At 40.1% G+C, this 12,659-nt stretch overlaps 1 protein-coding gene across 1 annotated transcript in view; it reads right to left on the bottom strand.

Moving 5' to 3' along the window:
* LOC101412177 (uncharacterized protein NECTIN3-AS1-like) overlaps nucleotides 1-12,659 on the bottom strand; it is a 156,709-nt gene extending 144,050 nt beyond the window's left edge. Inside the window, exon 1 of the mRNA XM_071214481.1 lies at nucleotides 12,515-12,659. Coding sequence (XP_071070582.1) covers nucleotides 12,515-12,659 — 145 coding nt within the window. The remainder of the gene's footprint in view (nucleotides 1-12,514) is intronic.

The following is a 12,659-nucleotide window of genomic DNA, read 5'->3' as shown; positions in this document are numbered from 1 at the left end:
ATTTGGGTAGACCAAGTTTATGTTTTGTGGAAACCTATCCAGGAACTCCTTTAAAATGGCAGAACCAAAAAAGGCTATATTTAAAACTTTAGACTCACAAGTCCTCCTGGGTATTGAGGAGCCCTCTAGACCTCCTGGCTGTTTTTCACCAAATGAAAATGGGGAAGTGTTGAATTCCTCTAGGTTCTTGGCTATGTCACTAAAAGAATTTAAGTACACATTGGTTTAGTTTGACCAGTAAAAATAATTTATTGGGAAATGGGGGGAAAGAACAGAGCTTGCTGAGAAATGGGAGAAGAGGATGGAAATATGCACCAAGATTTGATGTGGGCTCGTCTAAGGCGGAAAGAGACAGCTTTGGCTTATGTGGTCACCTTTTAAACTATTAATTATTCCTTCCCTTGCTAATGCTAAGGGGAGGGACCCCAGCTGTTATTGTTTACCCCAGCAATGGTGGGGGTCAATAGTGAGGCCGGTTTGAAACATCTGGGGTCTCCCCTTGGCCCCAGAAAGAGTTCTAACTGGGGTCTCAAGGTCAAGCCAAGGTCTCAGTGGGGTTCTCGCAGCCAACGTCTTCTCCTCATGTTGTGGTTTGCCTTCTCCTCGTTTCCCTGTACTAAGCTGCTGCATAATCACTTTTTTTTTCCCCACCGCTAAATACCTTGGTACAGTCACATATACTTCTTCTTTTTATATCCTCTATTTCCATTCATCCTCCCATTAACTGCAGTCTAGCTTCTGTTTCCACTCTCTCATGTGGCACTCAAGAAGCTCTGGTGATGGTGGTGGTGGTAGTGGTTGAAAGACTGGGCTCCTGAAGTTGAAATGGCAGCAGTATGAAAGGTGGCATCTGTATAAGAGGTGGCATCCAATTTACAAGCCATCTTTGTGGTGTCAAATATTGCTTCTAGTGCCTAGTGATTGTCACATTTATATCCTCTCTTGATCATCTCTGCAATGTGATGTTGGGCCTTGGTGCTGGCTGCTAGTATTCAATCTGATTTTCCAAGGCTCCCAGAGACTTGATGAGCCATCCAATATCCTTTTTTACTTTTTTAATTTGATATTTTTTTTAGAGAGAAGTTGTGAGCTTATAAAATAATCATTCATAACATGCAGAATTCCTGTACATTATCCCTCCACTAATACCTTGAATTGTGGAATAATTGTTACAGATTATAAAAGAACATCAAAATACTACTTCTAGCTATGGTCCATAGCTTACATTTGGTATTTTTTTTCTATACACCTTCCTATTATTAACACTGTATATTAGTATTGCACATTTGTTACAGTTCATGAGACACACTCTCATGTTTGTACTATTAACCACAGTCCATCATCTACTACATGACTTGCTGTGTTACACAGTCCCATGTCTATACAATCCATTCACAGTATATACTTGGTGGCTCTCACTTTCATCAGAGTTGTGCAGTCATCACCTGAGTAAATTTTTTAATGTTTTCCTTGTCCAAAAGAAAAAATCCCATACATCCCTACTATTGATCCTTAGCATTGAAATAGCACCTTCTTTGACACTTATGTAAGAATATAATATTGCTGTTAACTATAGTCTTAAGTTACATTAATTGTATTTTCCCATGCATCACCATATTCTTACCACCTTGTAATAGTGATGCACATTTCTTCTAGATCATAGAAGAACATTTTGTATTTGTGCTATTAACCACAATCCTCATCCACCACTGGGTTCACTATGTTATTTAATCCTGAGATTAATCTCTAGCATACAATATCATTTTTTCTGAAGATTTATTTTATTTATGCCCCTTCCCTTGCCACTTGCTTGCTGTCTGCTCTCTGTGTTGATTTATTGTGCGTCCTTCTGTGTCTGCTTGTCTCCCTTTGTTGTGTCATCTTGCTGTGCCAGCCCTCCATGGGCACAGGCTGTCAGCACTCTGCAGGTGCCATCCAGCTTACCTTCACAAGGAGGCCCTGAGAAGCAAACCCAGGGCTTCCCATATGGTAGACAGGAGCCCAATCTGTTGAGCCATGTCCGTTTCCCACATATCCTCTTAATAAATTCAATTTCTTATATTAACCAAAGTTAGTTTTTGTTACTTGTTATTGCTAAGTTTTCTAGCTTCTTCATTTTAACCACAGAATTAAACCCAATTGACCATTCCTTCTTTCTAGAAACTTTCTTGTCCTTCAGTTTTTATTATACCACATCTGTAGTTTTTCTTTTATCTCTCTAGCAACTCCCCAGTCTCATTTGCTGGTTCTTCCTTTTCTTTAATATGCCATTTAAATACTCCTACTTGTCAGGATTAGACCTTACCTTTTCATGCTACCCTTAAGTCATAAATTTATACAGCTTAAAATATGATTTGCTCTAATCCATATTTCATTCCTCCATCCTGAGGACCCTGGGATGGAGATGTCCACTCCACCTCTAAATCAAGAGAGAGCTTAGATCCCACATGGCTGGTAGATGGAATTCTCCTGCTTGCAGTTGTAGACTCTTAAGTTTCCCCAGCATGGTGGTTGACCATCCTCACCTCCCTGTTAGCTGACTTGGGTAAGTCCAACAAACTGGAGAATAGGTGTTGCAACTCTGCTGAGGCTCAGGGCTCAATTGGCACATGGACATACCAGAGATTCAAGTCTCCTGGGCATATACCAACCCCAGCACCAACCACAGGTTCAGCAAAAGTGACAGAAGAGGCATGTGTAGAGAATTCACATCTGAGTTCAACTCCATCACACTCAGGAGCACAAATTCAATGTAGGGCCCACTGGCAAGGCACCAAACTCCAGAGCCATCTGCCATGACCGTAGGCCCTGTGTGTCTCCATAGCCCTCAGGAGCACCTCCACCTAGGGATTAGAGTGGACTTACTGGTATTCTACTATAGAATTATTGTGATTCTCGCAATGGAAGAAATTATATCATTGATATGGAGACAGTGGCCATGGGAATTGCTGAAGGCAGGGAGAGGGAAAAAGAGGTATGATATTGGTGTGATATGGGGACATTTTGGGGACTCAGAATTGTCCTGAATGATGTTGCAGGGACAGATGCAGGACATTATATATCCTGCCATAACCCACTGAACAGACTGGGAAAGAGTGTAAACTATAACATAAACTATAATCCATGCTGTCTAGCAGTGCTCCAAAATGCATTCATCAAATGCAATGAATGTGCCACACTAATGAAAGAAGTTGTTGATGTGGGAGGAATGGGGGTGTGGGGAATGGGATACATGGGAACCTCTTATTTTTTAATATAACACTTTGTGTGACTTATGTATCTTTTTAAAAAGATAATACAAAATCATATAAAAAATACAATTTGTTAAATCACCTCTAAATTTATTTCTCTAACAGACCAACATATTTATTTAGGTATCTCCTATGTACCTCAAACTCAAAATAATGAGATTCCCCTAAAGTTGTCTTAACTCAGTGACTAACATCACCATCTGCACAGTGATTATGCCAGAAACCTTAGAATCATCATTCATCTTTCTTACACCCTAAATCAAATAAATTCTGAAGCTCTATCAATTCTATCTCAAGTCTGTCACCTTATAGATTTTCATCATTTTGGATCCAACTACCATAATTTTTGCTTGAATTGCTATATACATTTAACTGATGCCTGCATTTACTTTTTTTTTTAAGATTTATTTTATTTATTTCTCTCCTCTTCCCCCCTCCCCATGTTGTCTGCTCTTGTGTTCATTTGTTGTGTGTTCTTCTGTGTCTGCTTGCATTCTCAGCAGCATCAGGAATCTGTGTTTCTTTTTTGTTGAATAATCTTGCTGCATCAGCTATCCGAGTGTGTGGTGCCACTCCCAGGCAGGCTGCACTATTTTTTCACAAGGGGCGGCTCTCTTTATGGGGCATACTCCTAGCTTGTAGGGTGCCCCTGTGTGGCATGGTGCTCCTTGCACACGGATCAACTCACCACATGGGCCAGGAGGTCCTAACCCTGGACCTCCTATATGGTAGGTGGATGCTCTATCAGTTGAGCCACATCTGCTTCCCTGCATTTTCTCTTATTCTTTCTCATTAATCCATTCTTTCAAAAGCAGAAAATTTATTTTGCTCCTCTATTGAAAATCCTCCAACGGCTTCCTATTACTGTTAGGATGGAGGCTAAAATACCTAACATGACCATAATAATCTGCTTTTTGGGGGCACCTTTCTATCTCTTTTGGTTCTTATGCCACTCTTCTCTTCTGTATTACTCAGTGTCCAGTCAGAAAAGCAGACTTCTCTTTGATATGTTGGAGGGACTGTGCCTGTTCCTGCTGCTGTTGTAACTACTCAGGCACCTGCTGTTCTACAGAAGCTGTTAAAAGTTCTATTGATTCTAAATCTTTTGCTGCTTCCAGAAACTTCACCTGAAGCAGAAAATAAAAATTGCTGTTTCATTTCTCTTATCTTCTAATGCCCTGCCAGTGCTGCAAAGTGGCAGAAAATAACAGGAAATGAGCTGATAGGACTCTACAAAATGTAGTTTTCAAGCTTCCAACCTGTGATTCAGAGAACACAAATGGTCAGGAATGGAGCTGAGAGCTACAGATACATAACTGACACATGCTCCTATTTTAAGTTTTCAAGTTGACCAAACTCTGGGTCTTTACACTGAACACTTTAAAACACACACACACACATACACACACATGGTTACACCCTTATATGGTTACTATCAATTTATCTTTTGAGTCTTAGCTTAAATGACAGTTCTTCAAGGAAGCTTTCTTTGACACCACTTTTTAATCTAGGTCCTCCTGTATATACTCTTCCAGGCTCCTGTGCCTTTCCTCATAACATTAATAGAATTGTGGCTAAATAATTAAATTGCACACTTACTCATTTAATATCTGCTTCCCCTGCTAAACTGAAAAGTTATTGAAGAGAATTACCTATCTTGCTCAAGCTGCATCTCCACTGCACAGAACATAGTAGGTGTGGAATAAATTTGCTGAATAAATGAAATATATCTGCTAGCATAGTTTTCATAACGATAGTTCCTTCATTCATTTTGAATAATCCCTCCTGGGACAAAACATTGAATATTTCTGCAAGGTTATTTTATCATTAGGCAAAAGGGTCAATTCTTAAGGATTTCACTCATGTATAGAGAGATTGACAACTTTGGATAAGTTGTATTAAAAGTGTGAGTGCCTAGAGATTTTTTCATTTGAGCATATTTCACAGAAATTAAAGTAATCAAGGAGTTAGTTATTGAAACAGAGAAGAAAAGACAAATTTAAGAAATTAAATAGAATTTTTATGAAATGTGTGATGGCTAGGTATAAAAAAGACCAAGGAAGTTAGAAAGCAAAGATTTCCTCCAGTCTTTTTTTTTTTTTTTTTTTTAATCTTGCACATTTTACAGACTCAAAGGTAGAGAGGCCATTGGTAATCTGTTATCTTGAAGTTGGGTTCCTGCTTCTGAAACAGGATTTTAAGAATTTTAATACTGAAAGTGTTTAATTTGTTTTTTAAGGAGTTGGGTAATATCTATATCCTCATTTTTCAACTGCCTAGAATATGATAATCCATGGGATCTGGTTTGGGAGAGAGGGTGGAGGTGAATGTCACTGAACTTAAAAGTATTGCTGAGCAAGAGAGGTTGGCAACGTAAATTGGATTAGAAGGCAAATGATGAAGTTTATCTAGGAGGGCTTCAATTTTTTTCAAGGAATTAACAATATAATGCAAGTGTATGGGCTACAGAAGAGGATGAAGGGTTGAGGAGAAAGGAAAGAAATGGAACAGTAAATGTAAGGGCTTCAATAAGGATGACTAAAAGACTTGTTAATCGGGGGGAAGGGGGAAGAAAAAGGAAAAAAATAGAAAAGGATTGTTGAGTAGTTTTGAAACCCAAGAGGATGTTTGATACCATGAAATTTCAGGAATTATAATTGGTGCTCTGTTGACATTTTATTAAGCAATTCTTCATCTATGGCAGGAATGCTAACAGTCTTTAGTGAGGGTTAGCAAAGCAGACAAGGGCTGGTGAGTGCATTATTGAAAAGTTTACCTTGAAGTCCAGTTTGGATAGGGAGGCAGAAATGTCAGAATAGGAGTAATGGATTTGGAGATAAATGTTAGAGAAAAAAAAAAAAAGACAGAATAAATTCACCAGTGATTATAAACTAGTAGAACAACAGGACACTGTTTAGTTTAGTTTAGTTTAGAAAAAGCTCTTAAATAAGAAATTCCCACTGAGACTGAAGGCCCACAGGAGGTTGAAAATACCAATATTGTCAAGGACTTTAAGAAGAATCAGTATAAAGAAGTGTATATAGAGATTCAAAAGAGGAAAGACTGTTGAATGAAGGCTATAGAACAATGGCCTAGAAATAAATAACCAAACCCTATTCCAGGCAACATGGACTAAAGGAAATGGAAAAAACAGAAGCCTTCTTTAGAAAAGACTGTAAAAGATCTTAAATTCTAAGAGGAAGTCCATATTTCAGTCAGTTTGAAGAGATAGGAATGTTTAAGGCCAAGATATACGTATAGGAAAACAGGGATTCTGTAGTGTCTTGTGAAGAAAACAAAGGCTACTCAGAAATGGAGTGGGCCTAAGGTAATGTTGAGGCACACTAGATAAGGTTGGTTAGAAATAATGCTGAGTTTTTTGTTAAGATCCTAAAGTGTTGAAGGTAAGGGGGTTAGGAAATATATTGGTTTTCTTTTGGTGCTGTAACAAATTACTAAAAACTCAATAGCTTACAAAAACACAAATGTAATAATAGTTCTGTTAGTATGGCAGTTTGATATTATTGATGAATTCCAAAAAGAAATACTGATTGTTTGTAAACTGGTCTGTCCCTGTAGGCTAGTGATACCCTTAGATTGTATTGAATTCAGAGCTTTCACTTTTAATTGATTAAATTATGACTAGGGCTTTGATTGGTCCAGTCAGTAGGATGCTGAGTCCCCACCCCTTGGGTGAGCAGGAACTCACTGAGAAAACAATATGGCAGAGGACTTAGTTGAAGTTTTAATGCTGGAGCCCAGGGAAGTAAAAACACAGAGAAGCAGATATGTGAGGAAAGAGAGAAGGCTCCATTAGACACAGCAGAGGCTCCAGGAAGAGAGACAAGCCATTTGCCTGATAGTTTACAGCTGGCCTTGTGGAAAGAGCAGACTAGCTCAGCCTGGAGAGAAACAAGCCCTGGGAGAGAGACAAGATTAACCCAGACTACAGATGATATTGGAAGAAGTTGGGACCAAGAGCCTTAAGTGGAAGAGGAAGCCTGAACCCCTCACGGACATCAGCGGCCATCTTGCTCCAACACATGGCAACAGACTTTGGTGAGGGAAGTAACTCATGCTTTATGGCCTGGTAACTGTAAGGTTCTACCCCAAATAAATACACTTTATGAAAGCCAACAAATTTCTGGTATTTTGCATCCCCTTTGGCTGACTAATACAGTTAGGAATCTCCAATGGTTCTAACTGGGTTAACATCAGTTGTGGGTAGGACTGTACTCCTTTCTGAATGTTGTAGAAAGAAATGCATTTCCTCATCCTTTCCACTTTCTAGAGGCTGCTGCATTCCTTGGCTCATTGCCCCTTTCCTCCATTTTCAAAGCCAAGAACATTGCATCTCTCTGACCATTATTCTGTAGTCAGTTCCCTCTGACACTTTTTTCCTGCCTTCTTTTTCCACTTTAAAGGATTCTTATGATTACATTGAGTCCACCTGAATAATACAGGATTAAATCTCCCTATTTTGAGGTTAGCAGATTAGCAACCTTAATTCCATTCTGCAAACTTAATTCCCCTTTGCCAGATGTGGCAGTTTATGGTACTTATGGAGCCCAGAAAATCATGTCCTTAAGGTTAATTCATCCCAGTGGGTGTAAACCTGTTGTAGGGGGCCCTTCTTTCAGTTAGGTTACTTCAGTAGGGCATGACCCATGGTGGGTCTTAATCTTCTAACTGGAGTCCTTTATAAATGGGATGAATATGAAGAGAGGGACAGAGAGAAACCCACAGAAGCTGAGGCAAAATTGTGTTCTGACGTTGGACAGGAAGCAAAATTTGAAAGTGATGAACTTGGATATTTAGCTAAGGAGATTTCCAGACCAAATGTGGAGTGTACAGTCTGACTTCTCCTTGCAGATTATAGTAAAATGCAAGATGAAAGTGATAAGTTGAGGACTGAACTTCTGGGCAAAAAGAAACCAAAAATTTATAGCTTGGGAAATTCTGGGCTTCTGAAAAATGAGTCCTCAGAGACTAGTGCCCCATGTGAGGACTTAAATGAACATGGAACCAATCAACCATTTCAATGCAAGTCAGGACTGGAAATGCAGTTATCCAGGAAGGATGTGTGGAAGATATTACTGTCTGATGGCTCGGATCCCTATGTGCTGCATGCAAATCTGATAAGTTTTTTGTGAGAGCTGCATGAATAAAACTACTGCTAGCTTCGACTAAAGGGAAAGAAAAGGGACAGATTGAAGAAAAAGTGATCTCAATGGTAGAACCAAGGAAGCTGAGATCTGGACTGAAGATATATTCTTGGTTCAGGAGCATGAGCTCACCCATGTATGTGGAATGGGTGAGTATGGGCAATACTTGAAGAGGGTAGGTATTTTGCCCCATTGTTCAGGAAGAGTACTGCCACCCTAGGCTTCAGAGAGGGTGGATCATATTTCCTGGGGATTCAGGAGAGTCTGGTCCCCAACCCAGTGTTTTCAGAGGGTGAGGCTTAGAGTTTGGCCATCACCCTGATGTTTGATGAGGGTAGAGTCAAGAATATGGCTGCTTGGAAAGTCCTTGGAATGAGTTAGACTCCTGCTCCATCAGGCCCCAAGGATGACAAACCATGCTTCCATAGATAACTCCCAGACTTAAAATCTAATGGAGTATGCCTTGGAAGGTTTCGGAACTGTTTGAGACATGTGGCCCCTGTTTTCCTTCCAATTTCTCCCTATAGCAATGGCAATGTTTATCCTATGACTGTTCGTTCTTTATATATTGGAGGCAGATAAATTGCTCTGTTTCCCAGGTCCATAGTCTGAGGGGAATCTTGCCCAAGGACAGACCACACCTATAACTGATTTAGATGAGACTTTGTATTTATTATTGTTTCTGAAATGATTTAAGGCTCTTTTGAATTACTGTAATGGAATGAAGGTATTTGCAGATAGAAGGAACATGTTGTTTTGGGGCCCCAAGGTTGGAGTGTAGTAGTTTGAGGCTTTTATGGATCCCAGGAAATCATGTCCTTAGGGCTAATCCATTACAGTGAGTATAACCTTCTTTTGATTGGTTAGTTCAGTAAGGAATGACCCAGGGTGGATCTTAATCCTCTTACTGGAGTCCTTTATAAATGGATGAATATGAAGAGAAGGATGGAAAGAAACCCATGGAAGCTGAGAGAAGAAGCCACAGAAACCAGGAAGCTGAAAGTAACAGGACCTGGAGGAGAAGGGATACACTGCCATGTGCCTTCCCGTATGACAGATGGGTCAAGGATTGCCAATAGCAAGTCTTCAGGGAGAGAGCATCACCTGATACCTTGATTTGGACATTTTTCTCAGCCTCAGAACTATAAATTTATAAGTTAATAAATCCCTATTATAAAAGTCAACCCATTTCTGATATATTGCTTTGGTCAGTTTGCAAACTAAAACACCATGTAACCTAACATATTCATAAGGTCTGTGATTAGGATGTGGACATTTTCAGAGGCTATTACTCCACTTACCACAGGAGGTAAGCTGCAGAGATTTCTAAGCAACAAAGAATGATATTGATATACAGAATCTTGTTACTAGAAGGCGGAGCTTAAGAGAACCTTATTTCAAGATGTCAATTGGATTGTTGGAGACATAGCCTTATAAAAATTCTATTCATATTGATTAATATGAAGTTTCCTAAAATATGTTTAAAGAAGTAATTATACTCTTTTCACAAGCCTTTCCTGTTACTTTACCAGAATTGTAGCTGGTGCTGGGGTTTAAGATATACCCAGGGGATCTGAATCTCTGGACTGACTATATGATAGCCAGGCCCTGAGCCTCAACAGACTTCAGCTCATACAGTCTGGTTTATTGGACTTACCCCACTCAGCTAACATGGAGTTGAAGAATGTCAACCACCACACCATGGAGCCAAGAGTGCCTACAACTGAAAGCAGGAGGATTGCATCCAGCATCCATGTGGAATCTAAGCCCCCTCTTGATATAGATGTGGAATGGACACAACCAATCCAAGGTCCACAGGATGGAGGAATAGAATATGGATTAGAGTGGACTTACTGATATTCTATTCATGAACTATTGTGATTAGTAATCAAAGAAAATGTGGCATTGGTGTGGAGTAAGTGGCCATGGTGGCTGCTGGGTGTGGGGAATGGGAGGAAGAGATGAGATGTGGAGGCATTTTTGGGACTTGGAGTTGTCCTGGGTGGTGCTGCAGGGACAGTTACTGGACATTTTAGGTCCTCCCATAGCCCACTGGATGGAACGTGGGAGAGTGTGGGCTACGATGTGGACCATTGACCACGAGGTGCAGCGATGCTCAGAGATGTATTCACCAAATGCAATAAATGTGTCATGATGATGGAGGAGAATGTTGCTATGCGGGGAGTAGTGGGGTGAGGGGGGTGAGGGGTACATGGGGACCTCATATTTTTTGAATGTAATATTAAAAAAATGAATTAAAAAATAAATACAACATAAAAAAGTAATTATAATAGTAAAACATGTAGTAGGCTTTATGTATCAGGCTTATTTTAAAGTCATTACATAAACTAATTTTATCCTTAAATAGCACTGAGGAAGAAATAAGTATTTCTTATATTTTCTCAAGAGTAAACTGAGAGAATCAATAACTAGCCCAAAGTCACAAAGTAGAGGATTTTGACTGAAACCCAGGCAGTGTGGCTCCAGAGCATTTAATATAACATTTTATTGCCTAGGTGCATTTCTCTGGGTTGAGGTGTGAGAGTGACTATTGAATATCTTTTTGGATTAGACAATGTTTTAGTTTGCCTAAGGTTGCTGATGCAAAGTACCAGAAATGGGTTAGCTTTTATAAAGGGAATTTATTTGGGGTAAAAGCTTATAGTTCTGAGGTCATGGAATGTACAAATCAAGGCACTATCAGAGGTTATTTCTCACCAAAGTCATCTACTACTGATCCTGTTGTCCAGTCATTTGGCAAAGCAAGATGGCTACCAATCTCTGCCAAGGTCTCTGCCTTCCCCTCAAGAATCTACCAACTCCCAGATGCTCAGCTATGGGTAACCAGGCATAGGGCTTCCTCTATTAGTCTCACAAGCTCTTCTTTCTTCCTGAGTTCAGTTTCAAGCTATCAGGCATATGGGTCATCTCTCTCTGGGCCTCAGCTTTTTGAGCCTCTTGGGATCTCCTTGCAGCTTACCTGTGACTGAAGCTGGAGTCCTTTCTCTCAGATTGCAGGGTCAAATATGGCCACTTCCTTGTCCTGTGTCTCTGTTTATATCACACCCAGCAAGAGGGTGGAGACTCAATGTGAGTCATGTCTCACTGATGTCTAAAACATAATCCTTCTCTTTTGGGGATTCATAAAAGAATTTCAAACTGTCACAGGTTCTTTCCATATGCAAAATATGTTCATTACATCACAATTTTTCAAAAGCCTTAAATCATCAGTAGCCATGCTAAGTACAAAATCAAATAAAAATCAGTTACAGGCATGCAGTTTGTCTTGGGACAACATTTCCCTCTAGCTATAGACCTTTGAAGCCTTAAAAAATAAGTTATCTGCTTCCAGTACACAAAGTAGGGACAGACATAGATAACCATTTGCATTAACATAAGGAAAAATTGGGAGGGAAACAGGGGTTACAGGTCCCAAATAGTTCTGAAAATCTGCAGGGCATACTCCATTAGATTTCAAAGTGTTGCATCATCTCTAGAATATCTTCTCTTCAGGGCCGCATGGGGGCCCACCCCTTCTAGGACTTGACTGGAAGTCGTTTTCTCAGTTCTACCTTTATCAAGCATCTGGGTGGCAGAGCTCTGTACTTCACTTTCCCCAGTCTTTGGGATACAGTCTTGATCCCCTGAGTACAGTGCAGTGGCAACTTCATTCTCTCTAATACATGGGGAATAGGCCCAAACCCTTCAGAGCAGTGGGGTGGTGACCTACCTCCCCCCAACACTGGGGAATAGGTTCCACTCTCTCTGTAGCCTGGGGAAGCCAAACTCTCCTGAAAAATAGGTGGAAGATACACTGTCGTCAAATGCCAGGAAAAACTCACCCTTTCTGCACATATGGGTATGGTACCTCTCCTGGCCAGAGAAAATGTTCCAAGTCCAAACCTCAGCTTCCATTGGTTTCCTCTTGAAGACATTTTCCCTTCAGTATCTCCCTTTCTTTTAGCTCAAGCTGACAGTGGTTTCATTCATATAGAGCTCACAAAAAGCATGGAAGAAACAGGGATCCAAATCTGTAGACAGCAAGACAAGTTATCCACAAGTGCTTCCTGGATAACTGCATTTGCAATTCTGACTTACAAGTTCCAAGTTTAGTTAAGTCCTCATATGGGGCACTATCCTTTGAGGGCTTGCTTTCCAGAAGCTCAGATTTTCCCAAGTCATCAATTTCTGGTTTCTTTGTGCCCAGCAGTTTAGTTCTCAGCTTATATTTTTCCTCTTGCAT

This window comes from Dasypus novemcinctus, chromosome 4, assembly GCF_030445035.2.
Source record: "Dasypus novemcinctus isolate mDasNov1 chromosome 4, mDasNov1.1.hap2, whole genome shotgun sequence".
In the NCBI taxonomy this organism is placed as follows: domain Eukaryota; kingdom Metazoa; phylum Chordata; class Mammalia; order Cingulata; family Dasypodidae; genus Dasypus; species Dasypus novemcinctus.
Note: the sequence above shows the minus strand (reverse complement) of the source record. Positions and strands in the feature narration are given on the sequence as shown.